The 13,872-nt window shown below is 59.6% G+C and overlaps 2 protein-coding genes across 2 annotated transcripts; both read left to right on the forward strand.

Annotated features, from left to right (window-relative positions):
• Positions 1 to 43: 43 nt before the first annotated feature.
• On the forward strand, positions 44 to 1,508 carry VOLCADRAFT_103978 (uncharacterized protein; the record flags this gene model as incomplete). The annotated part of the gene is made up of 3 exons (XM_002948478.1): positions 44 to 427; positions 676 to 751; positions 890 to 1,508. The coding sequence occupies exons 1-3, from the start codon at positions 139 to 141 to the stop codon at positions 1,506 to 1,508; spliced, it is 984 nt and encodes a 327-aa protein (XP_002948524.1). The 5' UTR covers positions 44 to 138.
• A 1,449-nt stretch (positions 1,509 to 2,957) lies between these two features.
• VOLCADRAFT_103979 (uncharacterized protein) lies at positions 2,958 to 13,824 on the forward strand (the record flags this gene model as incomplete). Its single annotated transcript, XM_002948479.1, has 12 exons — positions 2,958 to 3,036; positions 3,416 to 3,515; positions 3,735 to 3,860; positions 4,524 to 4,863; positions 5,275 to 5,616; positions 5,822 to 5,947; positions 6,305 to 6,377; positions 6,643 to 7,445; positions 7,697 to 8,044; positions 8,396 to 8,880; positions 9,336 to 9,471; positions 10,063 to 13,824. The coding sequence occupies 12 exons, from the start codon at positions 2,958 to 2,960 to the stop codon at positions 13,822 to 13,824; spliced, it is 6,720 nt and encodes a 2,239-aa protein (XP_002948525.1).
• Between the last annotated feature and the right edge of the window lie 48 nt (positions 13,825 to 13,872).

Consider the following 13,872-nt stretch of genomic DNA (forward strand, 5'->3'; position numbering starts at 1 on the left):
ACAAATTCAGGATCTTTCATCAACCTACCCTCTACGAATCATCATTGCGATAACGGGCTCTAGGAACATAAGTACCCAATTGCCTTACTGTAAACTGTGCGGGTATTCAGGGCTCACGTTAACCATCATCGCAACCCCATGGCAGACGATTTGCGCAAGGGCTGCCGTGTGAGGCTATCTGGCCTCAGCATTTCTATCCTGAATGACTCTGAGGGCTGCATCGTCGGCCCGTTCGATTCGGCTACTGGTCGCCACCCAGTCAAGCTGCTGAAGCCAACGGAGGCGGTGACCGCCTACCCGAACGGAGTCAAGGTCAAGCCCGCGAACCTGGAACGCGTCCAGACACATAAACAGCCCGTCACTGAAATCTCAAAGCCAAAGGCGAAGTCAAAGCGCGCCGCACAGAGCTTTGCAGGAGCTGCAAAGGGTGAGCTCCACGGAACTCCGGAACCTTGCACCGAAATCAGTCGCGACTTTTACCAAGCCAAGTCAAGGCCTGCGCATGTTTATTGTACCGTCCCATAGGCTGATGGATGTAGATACTCTGGCAGCGGAAACCCGCTTTTCGGCTGCCGCCAGCGGGTCCTCTTTTCTCCCCCAAATTTCCCTCTCCCACACATAGCCAAGCATATTCCACACCCATTTCCGCATGTGGCCTACCTCGGCCTCCTCCAGACTTCATGGATCCGAGTTCCTGGGCGCTTGGCATGTCCCCCAGCAAGCAGGCAGAGTGGCTGGTAGATTGCTACAGGTAAGGAAGGGTGAACAGAAGACGCGGCCGGTGCACGTCCGAGCTTACAGCAGGACCTTTTATAACTCTGATATGGATCTGGGACTTACTGGACTTTATTGTGTCGATGATTAAGAGCCCTTAACTAACTGTCGTAAGGCTGTCAACTGTACCTTCTTTGCTGGTTCCTGATTACGCGATGCATGGCGTTGACAACTCCTCGAACGCCACGCTTGTGTACCACATGGACATTATGCCGGACAACATCGTGCCTGGCATTGCCTTCTACGACCGGCACTCAAGGATGCGTGTCGATGACGACTATGCATGGGGTGGCTGCAACCTACACGGCCTCTACGATCCAGAACACACAGGCGACACCATCGTCTCCGATTTCCTGCTCTTCTGCAAGCTGGCTGTACGCCATGGCGTCGTGCCGCATCGCAACTGGGACTGGAACAAGTTCCTGAATAAAGCCGCTGAGTTACTTGGTTATGCGTTCGAAAAGTCAGATGCAAAGGAGAAGTATGGCAACGAGAACGTGTTTTCGGTCATTACCGGTGGCCGATCGCTCCGTGCGACGGCGGAGGTCGTGTACGGCACGTCGTGCATGGCAGGCTCAGACCAGGAGGAGGACGCGGAGGTGCTGCAGCTTCGGGAGGTTATTGAGGATGGGCTTTTGGAGGAAATGATGGAAACCCAGCCTGAGCTGTTTGAGGATGTGGGAGGCGTGGCAGCGTGGGCGCGGCTGCAGTCTAGGATGGTAGCGGTGCAGTAGGGCCAAGGTGGTGGCGTAGGTGCGGTTTAGGGTGCGTACATAGCTAAAGTCTTGTGCGGAGGAAGTCTGCCGGAGTCGTGATAGAAACGATGGAACGATCTTTTTTATTCTGAGGATAAACTAATTCCTTTTATTTTGAGGATAAACTTTTCTCGGAATCTCTCCTGCAGGGGTTAACGGTGATTGAGTAGTTTGCATTGCACACTCGAAACCCGGTCAGGTATCACCGGTCTACATGCATGCCCTGCATCCTTATCGCAGGCAGGGGGCATCTGATTTCTGAGTGCTGGGTGAGTGGTGGCGGATGGGGGGTTAGCAGAGGGCAGCTAGGTGCGCAGAGGAACAGGGGTGTGTGGTTTGAGAGCGTTGGACTTGGCTTGGAATGCTGGAAAGAGGCTTTCTTGCGGCACTGCGGTACCCATTTAAGCATCTGGAGGCGGGGGAGGAGGGAAGGCAGATTTATTTCCTCCAGCCTTGGTTAGTTGGTTCGTGGTTGGTTAGGCCTGGGACCGCCGGGAACTTGTGTGCAACAAATCGGGGCAGCCTTAGGAGGTTTGGAATCCCCAGACTGGACCAATTCCTGCTCCTTGGCGTTGCAAGGTTTGGCGCAGGGCAAACTACCGGTGGACTGTACTAGCGAAGCAGATGTGAGGCAAATTTTGAGGAGCTACTTGGACATGTTCAGGCTTTGGATGCGACGGAGTTAAGCTTTTTTAAGAAGGTTAACCTATCTTGGCCATGCAGCATGGTTAGTTTGTGTTTCAGTTGGCAAAGGCTCTTACAGGTTATGCAAGAGCTCAGCAAAGCATGTCAAAGTCACGGAAAGCCCGCGTCGAAACGGTTGGCCCAGCCGTCATCCAGAAGTTCCGGGCTCATACCGACATACATCGAACTTTGCAAGACTGCAACTCCGCATTGTATTTTTCGGTCCCCTATCAAATGAGTTCGCCCTCGTCAGGTTCTTGCTGCGAGATAACCAAGCCCGAGAGGAAGACCACCTGCAGAAGGGCCACGGCTCCGATTCTCACAATGCACATGCCCCATGTATGGAATATACGGCTCAGTTATAAGGTTATCAGATTTGCGTAGTAAAGTGCGGTGGTGGTTGCGAGCCGATGGAGTACATGACAGTTGTACAAAATTTTAAACTGTTTCTGACATCCCATCTTGCTAAGCCGTGCCACAATTTGGAGAGCTTACGGCGAGCTGATATGTATTACATGATTTGGACATAAGCTAAAACAATATACTTTGTTGCTCGATAGGTGCATGACGGGACCTGCCTGCAGCACAGGTTCGCCAGTGAAGTTAAGATGGGCGCCTAGGTTTATGTGCAATATATGTTGAGGTCAAGACAGTGGACCTGGAAAGGGGAAGCATGCCGTCGCGTGTTTCTGCCTTCAGCCGGTGAGCCGAGATGCAGAAGCCAAGGCATTGCACGTTATATACATGTCAGGCTCGTTTTTGAAGTCCACCGGTCCATCCAGGTGGCATAATGGAGCTTCCCGAACGCGGAAAACCTCCTTTGGTAAGTTCTAGCTTGTGACCCGTCTGTTTTGTGGACGTCCAGCATGAAGAAGCTGTTCTGTGAAAGGTTCTCCTTTAAGTTTGCTCTATTGACCTCGGGGAGAGGGCTGGTCTTCATCCGTGGACCGGCCCGCTCAGCAATGGACTCCCCCAATGAGGACTCGGCCTTTGCTTGTGAACTTATAGGATGTTAGCGTAGTGCTTTTGCGGGTGAGCAGACTGTTAAAATGCTTCCAGTCAGCGTGTTTCCGTCTGCAAATTTTTTTGCGAAAAGTCTTCCACAGCGTGGCAACTTTTGGAAAAATCTATCGACCAAACAGTCATGTGTTGCATGCTCAGAAACAGTTACATTCTAACCTGTTGACCGTGCGTCGTCGCAGACTATGTTGCGTTGGTGGACCAATTCCAGCAAGAAGAGCTAAGCCAAGAAGAATTGTATGAAAGCTCTGTCCGGCCCTTTATAAACCGGTGCTTACAAGGGTGAGCGTCGCTACTGGCCCGCGTTCATGTGTCTTGTCGGGGTGAATCCGAACTTTGCCCGCTACTGGGTTGTCTATGGCTTGGGACGAGGACATCATGCCTTACTTCTCATGGGGGAAGGGAATGACCACACAGGGCGGCCAAATAGCAGTAACCTATGGCGAAAACAGCACCAGTTCACCTCAGCTCTTCCCCCGCTGTGGTCTCCACGTCCTGCAGATGCTCCGGCAGTATAATTACATACGGAGCTAGGGGCAGTGGGAAATCCTATACGCTTGGCACCTTGGACCCACAACAGCTCTCCTTGGCCGCCAGGGGCAACGGAACCCCGGGCGTGCTTTCCAGGTGTGTGCGTCGCTCCAGGCACAGGCGCGATGCCTGGGGCCAAGGTGTGGCATATGCAAAACCTGGCAACGCGGCTGTGTTGCAGTAGCGGTAATGGCACACCTGCGCTCGTGGACTGCATGCCCTTCATTGGGGCGTGCGGCATTCGGTGGAATCAGATCGCATAGTATGCGGGACTGAGTAATATGGAGTCAGGACACCATCCCGATTCTGGACTAAGGGTTTGACCGCGTTTTAATAGCTTCTTGACATCTCCTTTGTGTGATGATGACCATACAAATGGATCCACTTCTCACCGCCCTTCCACGCTTAGATGTTTTCCTCCATATCCGAGATTTTTGTATCTCCATACGCAAGAGGCAAGAGACAAGGCGACATAGAACACAATTGACAAATTTGTGGCGGCTTTGCACCCAGGCGGCAGACATCATCTAGCAATCGTTCGCCTACTCTGCACACGTCCTTTTGGTTGATACCACAGCCCTTGCTCCAGGCACCTTATGCCGTCCCCCTAGCACATCCTTGAGCAGAGGAGGGCAAATTGATACGATCCAACGTTTCCCCAACGGCAGTCAATCTCCGAGTTCCTTCCATATGATTTTCCCCAACGGCTGCACTTCCCAACACCCCAGGGCCCCGAATCCCAACCTTTCAATTTTCCAGGTGCACGCAGCAACTATACGAGTGGCTCGGCGAGGATGCCGCCGTGGAAGTTACATGCGTGGAGGTACAGGGCGACGACATTGTCGACCTATTGGAACAGAGGCCAGGTGCGTCGGCATTCAACAAGGCAGCCGCCACCACCATTGACGGCCTCAACGGCGGGCCTAGCAGCACCAGCGTTGCACCAGGTTGCGCCAGTCCGGTCTCCGCGCTCTCAAGTCCACAGGCAGGGTTCTCTCGCAGCCCCATTGCTTTTGCAGCGGCATCGGCATCGTCCCGGCGAAAGCCACTTACCGCTACGGTGGTGCGAAACCTCGCAGAGGCCCTGCTGACGCTCCAGGTATGTCGAGGTCTCAGGGTGATGGCAGGGAGTTGGGAGAGATAGACGTAGATCGGGGGTAATTACCGAGGACAAAAGGAAACACGCGGTGCGGCCTCATCACGGGGCCCTTAAAGTGAGGAGAAGGGGAGAACTACCGTACTTGATCACGCGGATTGAGTTGGGGTGAAGTAGGACGATGGCTGCTTAATGGGGCGCAGTTGCACCTGCGCATTAGCAGGGATGACTTGCCTAAGCTTGGGTGCTACATTCCCTTGTATTTCCCTGTGGGAAAGCGCCTGCGCTAGGCTGCTGTACCTGAAACGAGTTTCATACATGTAATTTCATGATATGCGCTATTGGAACCACCTATTGGACCCCTGTCTTTAGTCACTGTTGCCTCAATAACCCGTCTGTACTGCTTTTGCGCAGCGAGCCGTGTCGAACCGGCAAGTCTTTTCCACGGCCACCCGTCACAACAGCAGCCGCACGCATGCCGTCTTCCAGCTGCGTTGGCGTAACCCCGCGGCGCCGGCGGCTACCGGCGGCTGCGGCTGCGTGGCGTCAGCTGTAACGGGCGCTGCTGGCTACGGGTCCTGTGGTGGGGCTGCCCTGCGGCCCTTTAGTGCGCCGCCACGGTCGGCGCTGACTGGTGCCCCCCTGGGCTCCCCGCCGCCGGGAACCCGGGTGCCTGACGGCGGCGGTAGCGGTGGACCTGTCTGCACACTGACGTTGGTGGATACGTGCAGCTTCTGTCCGTTGCTGCCTCCGAAGGTGGGCTCCTCTCCCTTGGTTCCCTTCCTTCCGCATCACCCTGTATTATCACCCTCTACTATCTTTATGGACTCTTATGGATTCCACGCATTCATGGCAGACCAGGTGTCGGGTTAAAAGCAATGGACTGCCGGTCATCGCGGCGTCTGATGTGCCTGTTGCGATTGGTTATGCCGCTTATAATATGCGCTGTCTTCTCCCACAGGAGGCCTCCGCCGTGAAGCGGAGCCTCCTGGCGCTCGGTCGCGTGCTCAGCGCCCTACAAAGGCGCCATTCGATGACGTTGCGAGAGAGCAAGTTGACGCGCATGCTGGAGGGTGCGGTGGACCAGGTGAGGCGCGGGGTGATGCCGAAGATGTGGATGTGGCGTGGGGAAATGTGTAACACAACTTTCATGACTGAGCCTACTTAAGGTTCCATCGTCCAGCACAAAGACACTCTCCTCTCTCCTTCAAAAGAAGGTAAAAGTAATGGGATACTCTGTACGTGTACTCTGTACCCTGGAGCGTAGTCGCTTGCTGTCCTGGGCGTCTGCGGCGCCAAACTGAACTGGGAAAATGACGTGATCGGGCCTCGTGTGGTGAGGGGTGCTTGCGCTGGTATTGGGTGTTATAAAATTATAGGCCTGCTCAGGGCGTAGCCTGCACGCATTCGAGGAATAAGAAGTCGTGCGAACTGTTGTTTGCAGATCCTCCTGTTGGCTTGTATGTGCGGCGTGGGTGACGAGTCCACGGTGCAGCTGGTCAAGACGCTGCAACAAGGTGCGTGGCCGCGTGCTGCAGGTCAAGTTTTACAAACCTTTATATGGCTCGATATTAAGTAGAGCAACATGTATCGCTCCTTTTTACGTTGGAACGTATTCGTGCGCGTGTGTAATATTAAGGCTATGTTTTGCTCCCCTGGTTTGCCTTGCAAATCCAGCGAAGGGCTGTCCTATTGCCCTGCAAGCCTATCTCTTTTGTAAAGACCTGCGGAGTGCAGCAGACGTGATGGAGCACAACCCCCGTGGGTCGGTTTGGTCCACAGGTTCGCATATGCGCGACAATGCCTTGCGGCGCTCGCGACGCGCAAGCTCTTCAGACTCGAGACAAGCGTCAGGCGCTTGGGAATCCGCTGCCAGTCTATGTGCTGTGAGTGCAGTAAGCCTGGCTGGTGTGGCCGGTCTGGCGCAACACGGCGTCGTTACCGGCAGCACCGCTGACGCAATCGGAACGCCGCCAAGGGTTTTGGTTGGCAAGGCCGCGGGCCTCGGGCCCAGCCGTGCCTTGTTCCGCTCACCAAAGTCGCCGCATGGGCAAGGGTACGGCATCCAGCGGGCGGCTGCGGAGCTGACGGAGCTTCCACTGGCACTTAGCACCGTCCCTAGCGGCGACGGGAAAAGTAGCAGCGGCGGCGGCGGTACGGACACGGATGCGGTAGCGATGCCGCCGATGTCGGAGAGCTCTCCTGGCGAGTCGTCGTCGTCGCCCGCTGCATCAAGCCGAAGCGGTGGCGGGGATGGCGACGGCGCCTCCGTTGCCACCTCGGCGGCGGTGCTGCCGCTGGCTGCGGCAGCGAAGGCCGGCAGGCCCGAGCCTCTAACGATCGACGTCATGAGTACAGACACGCTGACGCTGTGTTCCCCAGGCGCCACCGGTGTCGCAGCTCCCGAGAGACGTACACCGCTGTCCTCGGGGTGCCGTCGCGCCGGCAGCGCGATTCCCAGTCCACCGGGGATGTCGCCTGTAGGTCCGTCGGCGTCGCGGCTGAGCGGGACTCTCAGCTCGCGCGAGAGGCCGGCGTCAGTGACGGCGCGCGCAGCACCAGGACCCGAAGTACGGCGGTCCCAGGTGCGTTGCGGAGATGCGGGTCCCGTGGGCCTGGACCTGGACCTGCGTGTTAGCGGGTTGGCCTAAACTGAGCTGCTATTCCCTATCAACGAATATTATATTAATATTTCACTCTTGGGTATCGATGTTTTTTTCGTTTCTAAAGTATAGCAGTGCGGAGGAACGCATGGTTCCGGGACATGCCAAAGGACAGCGATGCCCCGCCTTGACACCTCCCATATCCGTTGCTGCTGCATGATGTGCCCCTTCAGGGATTTTCGGTCCTGCAGGGGAAATGGTCACCTCCACCGCCTCCCGTGTCTCATGCCAACGACAAGACCTTCCCCATCGTTCCCTGCTGCATCGCTTCTGGTGCCTCTGCCACCGGCCAGTCTCTGTCCCTGATGCGAACCAATGCCGCGATCAGCACCGACTCGGGCGTGCCGCTGGCGGCTCCAGGGAAGCCAGCAGCCGCCCGCGGCGGTATCGGAACCAGCGGAACCCGCGGTCGCACGTCGCCTGGCCGGGGCTCCTTGGCCAAGTCCGGTGCCTCGTCGGGACGGGGATCATCCGGTTCGGCTTCAGCTTTGACGGCTCTCAGCCTGACAGCCGCGGCAAAGGTGAAGCGCGTTTCCCACGACTCTGCTGCCAGCTCTCGTAGCTGCGGCGGCCGCGGCGGCGGCGGCGGCGGTTCCTTAGGGCCTGCGCCCACGGACCTCGAGGTTTCTCTAGGCAGGCTAGGCCATGCCCCCTCAGCCGTTAGCTCCGGCGCTGGCTTTGCCGCGACGGCAGCTAACAGGCCGGCGACAGCTGGCCTCTGCAGCAGTCCTGCTGCTGGGGCCTCGACACCTGGATCCGCGAGGAGAAGACCTAATATTCCCGTACGTCCTCCGGTGCGATCTCCGCAGCCATCCCCTCCCTCACCCTTCGCGGGCAATGCGCATGGCACGGCGCCGCCGCGCACCTCACAGCGGCCCTCGGTACGTGCCTCTCCGTCCGTGAACAGCGCAACCCTGATTTCGCTGGCGGAGGTGCCGCCAACGCGGCTTACCAGCACGCGGTACGACAATACGAATGCCTCGCACGACAGCACCCACGAGGGCATGGCTACGGCTGCTGCCTCTGCAGCCTCGGCTCTGCTGACGGAGCCGCTGGCCGACGGGCCGTCGGCTTCCCAGATACGACTATCGCTTACGCTGCGCAATCAGACCGAGGGCGCTGCCCTGGGTGGTGGTGCTGGCTTGGCGGCCGGGGCCAGGGCCAGGAGTGCTAGTGGTGTTTCGTCAGCGCTATCGGTGAAGCGCTCTATCAGCAGCGGCACGCGGTGGCCATCACCGCTGCTTCGAGCTCGCAGGACGGAATGGCTTGAGGACACCCGGCGTTCACGAAGCGCACTCCCCAGGTATAAGGGGGCGCCGGGGACAGATTGCCATGTGGGATGTAACGAGTGGGATCCGTGGGTTTGGATTGCGTCCAATTTTAGCTGCGTGCAGGTCCTCTTTTAAGCTGCTACGGTTGCTGTGTGGCGGGGTTGACGCGATGCGTATATGGCACATAAATCTTGACCTGGAAAGCCTTGGTGTGCCTATCCATGGTGTGTGCTACCCGCTACTGGAATGAAAACGCGCGTTTCAAAAAAAACTGCAAATCGTGACTTGGTGCGGAAGCTGCTTTCTACACGCGCGCTTGCTCGCTGACTTGGGTCCTGTGTTGCGCGGTAGAGGAGAGGATAGCGAAAAAGGAGAGAGGAAAGGAAAAAAACCCCACGCGGCATGCTGTGATGTGAGACGCGTGTGTCGAGCATGTTTGCATCTTCTGGATAACTGAGCTGCAGCGGGAAGAGAACGTAATGGGAAGGCATCCATGCACGTGTGCATGTGTGTGTGTGTGCGCTCTTGGGTTCTTGTTCAGGCCCGTCACGGAAATCCCGGAGCCGCAACCAGACAGCGCCCTCGGACCCCGCAAGCCACCAGATGGCTTCCGCTGCGCACCGATGAGCCGACCCACGCTTTCTGCCCAGTATAAGGACTTGCTGCTCGACTTTGAGGTGCGGCGGGGTGCGGTATCTCAGTAGGAGGTGGGGAAAACCGGGGTGGTAAGAGGAGGGGTAAGGAGAGGTGGTGGCAGTGCGATGCGGGTAGTTGTTCTATGAAAGGCGGGAGCCGGAAGTGCGGGTGGAGAGACGCGATCCATGGTCTGTTTCTTTCGATACAAATACAGTTTGCCTGGGTTTCCAGAGCTCCACACAACACCTCCACGTAACTCCCGGATCAAGGCGACACTAACGTCCCGAGTGCTCTTGCCTGTATTCCCATTTCAGGCTTTTAAGGCACGAGCACGTATGCCGCGCCAGCGGCGCAGCACCTTGGGCGCCGCAACACCGCGCTTCACGCCCCTCCCCTCGGCCCGTACGGTACCTGCCAGTAGCCCTGGCGGCAACCCCAGTCCTGACCGTCATCGCCAAGTTGAATCCACCATCTCTCCAGCTGCGTCAAGCGTAATGACCCACGGGTCAGGTTCGACCAAGCAAGGATCGACGGTGCTGCTGTTACGATTGCGCACAGCTATCGGCGCTTGTAGTACGGCGGTGCCGGCGGGTTCTCCCGCCGGCTCAACGGGGCTGCCCCCTGGCTCGCAGGCCTCCACACCTCAGGACTCCGCAAGGCCCGTATCCGGTAGCTGTGCCAGGCCGCCGCCGGTGTTTAGCCGCGCTCATTCACCCACGGCAGATGAGGGATTACTGAGCTTGACAGCGGCTGCAGCCGCTGCTGCCACGGCGGGGGGCAGCCCAAGGACGGCGGTCAGTGTAGGCACGCCGCCATCAGGCCGGCCTCGACCCGGCGTGAGCCGCGGTTCAGGCGCCGCGATGTCGCCTCGCCTGCTGCGCTCCCCGGAGCGCCCCGCAACGCCCGTCTCGCCGACTACCGTGCTCGATATGAGCCGCTTGTTTGCGGCCAAGAGTAGCCCGACAGCGGCAGCGGGGACACAGCCGCCATCATCACAGCAGCCCGGCAGCGGCCGCGGGCCCCGCCTCAGCGCCGGTTCCGCCAGGCAGCTCGCAAGTGGCGGCAGCGACCGTTACAAGCGCATGGTGGAGGATGATGTAGATTCTGTTCGAACCTCGGAGGCCGAGGGAGATTCGGAGGGGGAACGGGCGCACAGTGATGCCGTGTCGTATCCCAGCGGAGACTCGGACTCGGACCGCGACAACTTGCTCGGCCCTGGCGGCCTTGAAAACCTGGGCCTTATGTTGGAAGCAGGCGGCAGCGTCGCTGCGTTGCACGATTCGATTAGTCGACAAGGGGAAAGCTCTGTGACATCGCCCGCCGGCAGCATGGCAACGCCGGCGTCGCAGCGGCGTACCAGCGCGCGCTCTGCCGCCACTGCCACGCCTACCTCAGTCAGGATCTGCGCTTTACAGGCTGCAGGTGCCCGGCGCGGTTACGACCGGAGACCGGATGAGGAGCTTCCCGCTGTCTCGTTCTTTATCCCCCGGTTCACGCCACGCGGTGACAGCTCAAACGCGTCTCCTGCCGGGGTTCTGCGCTCGGTGGCAACAGCGCCGGTGGCTACGGCGCTCGCGGCGGCGGGGACCTCTATCGCTGGGGTCAGCGCAACTGGTGCAGCAGCACAAGTTACAAGTACCTCTGCTGCTGGCTCTAGACCGAGGGCGCAAACCGGTGGAACAGAGCTGCTCACGGTACCCGTGGAGGCCGCCCAGGAGGCCGCCTGTTCGGGCGGTCGGCAACTGAACGCTGGTTCTGGAGCACGTCGTACTCTAGCGCCAGCGTTGCTGTGCGCGGACAATCAGTCTCAACCTGAAGCCCAGCCTGAGTACGAGGAGGCCGCCGCCGAGCTGCAGCCGCGGCGTGAGCGCGTCTCCGGGGCCGTTGCGGCTGGGAGTGCTCCAGGTGCGGTGGCGGCGGCAGCCGCCGCCGCGGTGGCGCAGCTCGCGCAGCTTCAGCTGTTGTACATTGCGAGGGATCGGGTTAGCGGAAGCAGCGACGTGTTGCAGGGCAGCTGTACGACATTGCCGGCGGACCTTGACGGCGCTACTGCGTGCAAATACAGTGATGGTGGGCAGGCGCTCCCGCCACCATCGCAGCCTGAGGAGGAGGAGGAGGAGGAGAATGAGGAGGAAGTGGAAGAGGCTGCGTTGCAAGGAAAACCGCTGGAAGGGCGGTCCGGGAGTGCTCGTGCCTCGCCCTACAGGAAGAGACAGGCAAAGCCGGTATTGTCGACGGCCGTTATGGGCAAGGCTGCCCTAGGCCCGCCATCCCACAGCTCAATTTCCTTGCGCCAGCTGCTCCAGCAGCAGTTAATGCAGCAACGCCCGGGGCGGCGCACGGCGGGACGTGTGGCGGCGGCGATAGCGGCAGCCGCAGGACCTAGGAAGGGAAGTCCGAAGCCGAACTCTCCGGCCCAGGGCTACACTGCGCCGACGCCGCAGGCTGCCGCTGGGCTTCTGGCGCAGCGCGCGGTCGTACGTCCCAACCACATGGATTTGGACGAGCATTCGACGGTACTCCTAGTGGATGGGGACTGCGCGTCAGAGTCGGACGCAACGGTGTTGGCGTTGGCAGCGGCGAGAGCGGCGGCGGCGGCGGTCCCACGGCGTGCATCTGCATGGGGGAATCAGGTTACCCAGGCCGGTGATGCTGGCAGCGCAGGCACTGCCGGAGGGGTCAGCGCTGCTGGCGGCGATGATGATGTATCAAAGACACACCTTGTCGTTAGCGGCTGTCCCCCGTTGAGTGCCCCCAGTGTTCCCCTGCCGGAGTCGCCCTTTGCAATCCGCATCACGAAGCGCTCCCCACGACAGCCGCCGCAGCTTCCAACGCCCTCGAGCCTCAGCCAAACCTCGGTTCGGGAACGCGTTGCCGCGCTCGAGGGGGTGCAAAGTCCGGGGACAGCAGCCAATGTGCCGCCTCACCACACGCCTTCTCAGACGATGAAATCCTGGGCACAGGAGGTTAGCGGAGACGGCGGCAGCCATAGCTCCTCATGCGCACTGGTGTCGGCAGCGGTGCCCGGCGGACGCCTCGGTGTAGCCCAAACGCGGTCCGCTCCCTCGCCCTCAGCGACTACTCTGACCAACGCTGTAGCTGATGCGCTTCAGCGACAGGCCGTCATCGCGGCCGCCTCCAGAACGGCAGCTGTGGTGATTCCGCAGCCTTCAGTCCGCAGCGGTTCCGGCTCCGGTAGCGGCACTGGTAGCGGTAGCCGTAGCGGCGCGGACCATCAACCGTATCCCAGTCTGTACTCGCCAACGGGTACGCTCGACAGCGGCGGCGGCAGGTATGGGAGCTCGCCAACACTTCCGGGCGGAGCTGGGGCCCGCTGCCCGGCGATGGCAGTGGCTGCAGGATTAGCTTCCAGGCCGTCGGCGGCGACGCCGGCGGTACAGGTCGCTAGGAGCATTGACGGCGATCCCGGCACTCATCGATCGACGCCACGGCAACATGCCTTACAACTGCTGCCACAGCAGCAGCATCAACAGCAACGACCGCAGCACCACAACCAGTCAAAGCACCAATCGCAGCAGCAGCAGCAATCGCAGTTTATGGCAACACTCCGTGCTTCCGGCAACGTCGCAGCAGCTTGGAGGGCAGCGGCGGCCAAGTCAACGTCTTCGTACTCCAGCGTTCGGAGTTGCTTCCGCAGTAACTCTGGGCAGCACCAGCACAGCATGTTGGGCTCTGACGCGACTGCTGTTGCGACGGTAGTGGCTGTGAGTCGGGCGGCGCCGTTGGGTGTTGGGGAGGAGAAGCACGCACTCGGCAGGACTAGCGGCCACGTGGCTGCTGCCGCCGCAACAGCAGCAGCAGTGAAATGGAGTGGTGGGCTGGAGCATTTGCCGGGCAACGGCGCCTTCACCACAGTCCTAGGAGGAGGAGTCATGCCGGTCACGGGGGGCACCACCCCAATGGCCGGTAGCAGCCCTGCCTCCCCACCGCGACTACCGCCCCACCCTCGTGGGCACCAATCTGGGACAACGTTTGCCAATCGGCTTCCATCCTCGGAGACCTACGTGTCGAAGACCTTGCCACCGTCCAATGCCAACGAAGCCGCCGCTGTTACTCCCGCCGCCGCTGCTATTGCGAATCCGGCTACTCCTGCCGTTGTTACTGCCAGCGCGGCTGCAGGGCTAACGACGCCGGGCATCCTTGCCAAGGCTAAGTCCGCCCGCGGCGAACGCATGACGCCTCTGACGGCGCGGTTGTGGGCCTTTAAGTCGTACCGTACACCTAGGCCCGCGGTGGCCACTCCCGTCGCCAGGCTGGGTGAAGAGGAGGCGGAGCCTCTGCCACCGCCACCGGCATATCCACCGGGCTTTGTCGGCTGGGCAACCAAGATGTTCTCCAAGAGCAAGAAAAATAAGCTTGCGTCCTTGAAGTAGATGGCAGTGTTACATCTCCATGCGGCCGAGGCCGGTGAGTAGAACGCG

Source organism: Volvox carteri, assembly GCF_000143455.1.
Source record: "Volvox carteri f. nagariensis unplaced genomic scaffold VOLCAscaffold_10, whole genome shotgun sequence".
Classification (NCBI taxonomy): domain Eukaryota; kingdom Viridiplantae; phylum Chlorophyta; class Chlorophyceae; order Chlamydomonadales; family Volvocaceae; genus Volvox; species Volvox carteri.